The sequence below is a fragment of the Pundamilia nyererei genome, unplaced genomic scaffold (genome assembly GCF_000239375.1).
Source record: "Pundamilia nyererei isolate P.nyererei 1_Seehausen unplaced genomic scaffold, PunNye1.0 scaffold00397, whole genome shotgun sequence".
NCBI classification, from domain to species: domain Eukaryota; kingdom Metazoa; phylum Chordata; class Actinopteri; order Cichliformes; family Cichlidae; genus Pundamilia; species Pundamilia nyererei.
Window position 1 is genome coordinate 116,561 of NW_005187798.1, and position 3,291 is coordinate 119,851.

The window sequence follows — 3,291 nt, forward strand, 5'->3', positions numbered from 1 at the left end:
TGCATTAAAAACCATGAGAATGTTAATATGGAGAATATTGACCATAACCACAATGCTTACTGGAACCCCCCCCCCACCTCCACATGTCCCACATATGTACACTACAGGTCCTTCCACAGCAGCCACAGTCACAGCAGCTCTCCAGGTCACTTCTATCTTCTTTCAGTTCAGACTGGGTGAACTGGTCTATCTCCAGCTTAAGTTCACACTGTTTACTTTCCCAGCATTTACTCGGTCTTGTGTCTGTGATCACCTTCTTGATATTAGTCTTATAGTTATAGACGCAGCTTTATGTTTGACAGTACGATTCCACATTCATGACGTTTGGTTAGTTGGTGATCGAATGTTGATGGCCATCTGTCTGTACGAGTTAGCCTGGGTCGACCCGGGTTTGTACCCTTCCTTCTCTGTCACAGCTCAGAAAGGCTCCGTCCTCCTGAGCCCGGGAAAATCCTGACGTAGAAAAGCAGTGTGGTGTTAATGAAATACACCTGTGTTGTCTCTGCACGGCGTCTCGGGTGACACGCTTGAGTGAGACGTAGCACACTGAGGTCCTCACACTCGATGAAATAACTGGCTGCTGTACTTCATCAAGTACCTGAGCATGAACCACAGGAACTGTTTGTGTGTCTGTTAAGCTGCCAGGAGAAGTTGATCATGTGACTGCAGCAGCCAGTGACTGATGTTCAGTCTAAATGAAAGCACTGTAGCACTCACAGCTGTCAGCCTGAGTGGCAGCTTGATGGACAAACCCACACTCACACTGGTACGTTCTGACTGTACCCAGTCACCATTAGGCCAAGCAAGAGAGAGCAGCAGGCTGGAGAACCTGCAGCTGAGTTCGAGCTGTCTTAGAGAGGAGCAGGACTGCATCAGAGTGCACACTCATCGAAAGCGCTGCTCTGATGCTGCTGTTGAAGATGCAGCAGAAGATCACGTCATGGAGACACCAACGTGGAGCATCCATGAAGCTCAAAGCTGCAGGAAATGAGTGTAACTGTTACCACTGTTAGCCTTCATGTCATTCACGCTGACACAATCATAAACAGGACTGATCGCTGTGATGGAAGCATGTGTGTCCTGTGCTGTGACTAACTGATGCATGGATGCTTTAATCACATCAACGCGTTGTGCCTTTTGTTGTCGTCACAGTTGAGCATACTTGCTCCTGTGTGTGTACTTCAGTAGCTGTCAGCTTCAATCTTCATCAGTGTGTCTTTCAGCACTTCACCACTAATCCTTTCATTAGTCACAGAAACAGAGCAGGGTGCCACATTCCTCCGTTCAGCTTCCTCTCTGTGTTTCTGCAACAAGAAGCAGCTCAGAGGAGATTCCCAGATATAATCCAACCCCGTCCCACACCCGTCTGTGACTTCTGCTGCACACCTCACCGCTGTGCTCATACATGCACTGCACCAGCCTCCGGTAGTGCTGTGCCACTCCCAGCAGCACCTGCAGTACCTTCAGCATCTGCACTGTCAAACCTCTGCAGGCCTCGTTCTTGCCGTAACGCCATGGTCCTCCTCACTGATTGTGACTTCCATTCTTATCTTCAGCTCAGTTTTCTGAATAAAGTCTTTTACATAGAACAGACTTACAGAGCAGGAGGAACCCCATCAGAGCAAGCACTTTGTGACAGTAGGAAGGAAAAACTCCCTTTTTAGTCAAAGTCAAAGTCAAAGTCAGCTTTATTGTCAATTCTGCCACATGTACAGGACATACAGAGAATAGAAACTACGTTACTCTCAATCCCTAGATAAAATAGCAAATGAACATTTAAAGGAAGTAACCTCAAGCAGACCGGACAGGGCTGAGCGTAAGGAGAAGAGAGCAGCAAGAGCTGGTTCATTACTAATGACTAAACACAGCCGCGATGTGTAAACGCGCAGGTAGTGACAGGGATGAGTAACAAAGGTGTTACATGCTGCACTGAGGTGCACCGGGACGATCACAGAGTCCACTCACAAGCCAATAAGATCATTTGTACCTTTCATCATTTTATTATAATTATTCAATCAGAACTGAGCACGAAATCGAATAAAAAGTCTGAGAAACAAAACACTGAATAATGACCACAAACAAAACTATGATTTGAACAAAGCTAAGAGTAAGTAAATTAATCCAAACGGAGTTATTTATGGCTGCCACATCAACTCTCACAGTAAATACACCGACGTATTCATCGTGTTGTGAGCAGCTTTCTTTATTACTCATCATAAAATCACGGACTCACAGGGACGAGAGCCACCTCATGTTCAGTTGTCCACATGTATTGGCTTCGTTGTAGGTACAGTTGAAGGTTTTATAATCCTCGTCTCTTGTGAACGCTAGCTGTAAATTGTTGTGTTTTTTATATCAGAATTGGACTGGTTCTGATGGTCTGGTTTTGGGAGGTTGGGGGGGACGAGAGTAAAGACACAACGCTGCCGGTCATCTTCTGGTCTCAGCTCTGGATGCTCACAGAGAGCGAGCTGCTCCATCCACAGTGGGATGATGCCTCTCTGTGAACAAGGCCAGCACTGCAACATGCAGCTGATCATGTCACTCCTCAGGTTCAAAGGAAGACTAGTCCCCACACGTATGAGCAAAATGACATGTGGTGACCTCTACCTGACACAGCTGTGTGGTCACGCCTGACCTGAGTGTGTGTCTTTAGCCCACAGTGTGTAACGTGTTGTCTGTTAGAGGGAGTGTGTGCTCTGATAAAGCACACGACTGCAAAAGTAGTCACTATGTAAATGTTAGAAATGAATCGAGCTGCACAACGCAGCGCTGTGTGACAGGCACAGGAAGGGAAACCATGCATAGTTTCATGTTGCTCTTCTTGTTCTCTCCAGGATTATGTTAAACAGTCTCATCTCCAGCTAACTGTCCTTCCTCTGTCCTCCCCCATCTCTCTCTGCATCCATCAGCTCCTTTCTTTCTGCACACACTTTCTTCACTTGTTAGCACATTTCACACTCCTCAGCCAGCTGTGCTGCACATCCTTTCCAGCCTCTGACTAACCAGGTGACAGAAGTCTTAGTGTCCAGTCTGCTTTGCCACTCTTGACTGTACGTCCCAGCACTCCTGTCGACTCCTCCATGTCCCTCACTGTCCCGGAGCCTCAACTCCTCCCTGAACTCTGTGCAGCATCTTTCTTCAGCTTTCACCATTTAATCCTCGTTTTCACCATGGCTTGTTATTATGCAGTTATTCTACAGACTAGCATCCAGTGTTGCCCAGCTACATTCTCCCCTGATCTCTTTCAGATTTTACCTTCTGATATAGATGTGGTCCACCTGTGTGCAT

General features: G+C 46.8%; 1 protein-coding gene across 1 annotated transcript in view; it reads left to right on the forward strand.

Annotated features, from left to right (window-relative positions):
- Window positions 1-2,507, forward strand: part of LOC106456536 (activating signal cointegrator 1 complex subunit 3-like) — a 40,462-nt gene extending 37,955 nt beyond the window's left edge. Inside the window, exons 10-11 of the mRNA XM_013915920.1 lie at window positions 788-954; window positions 2,360-2,507. Coding sequence (XP_013771374.1) covers window positions 788-954; window positions 2,360-2,507 — 315 coding nt within the window. The remainder of the gene's footprint in view (window positions 1-787; window positions 955-2,359) is intronic.
- The last annotated feature ends 784 nt before the right edge of the window (window positions 2,508-3,291 follow it).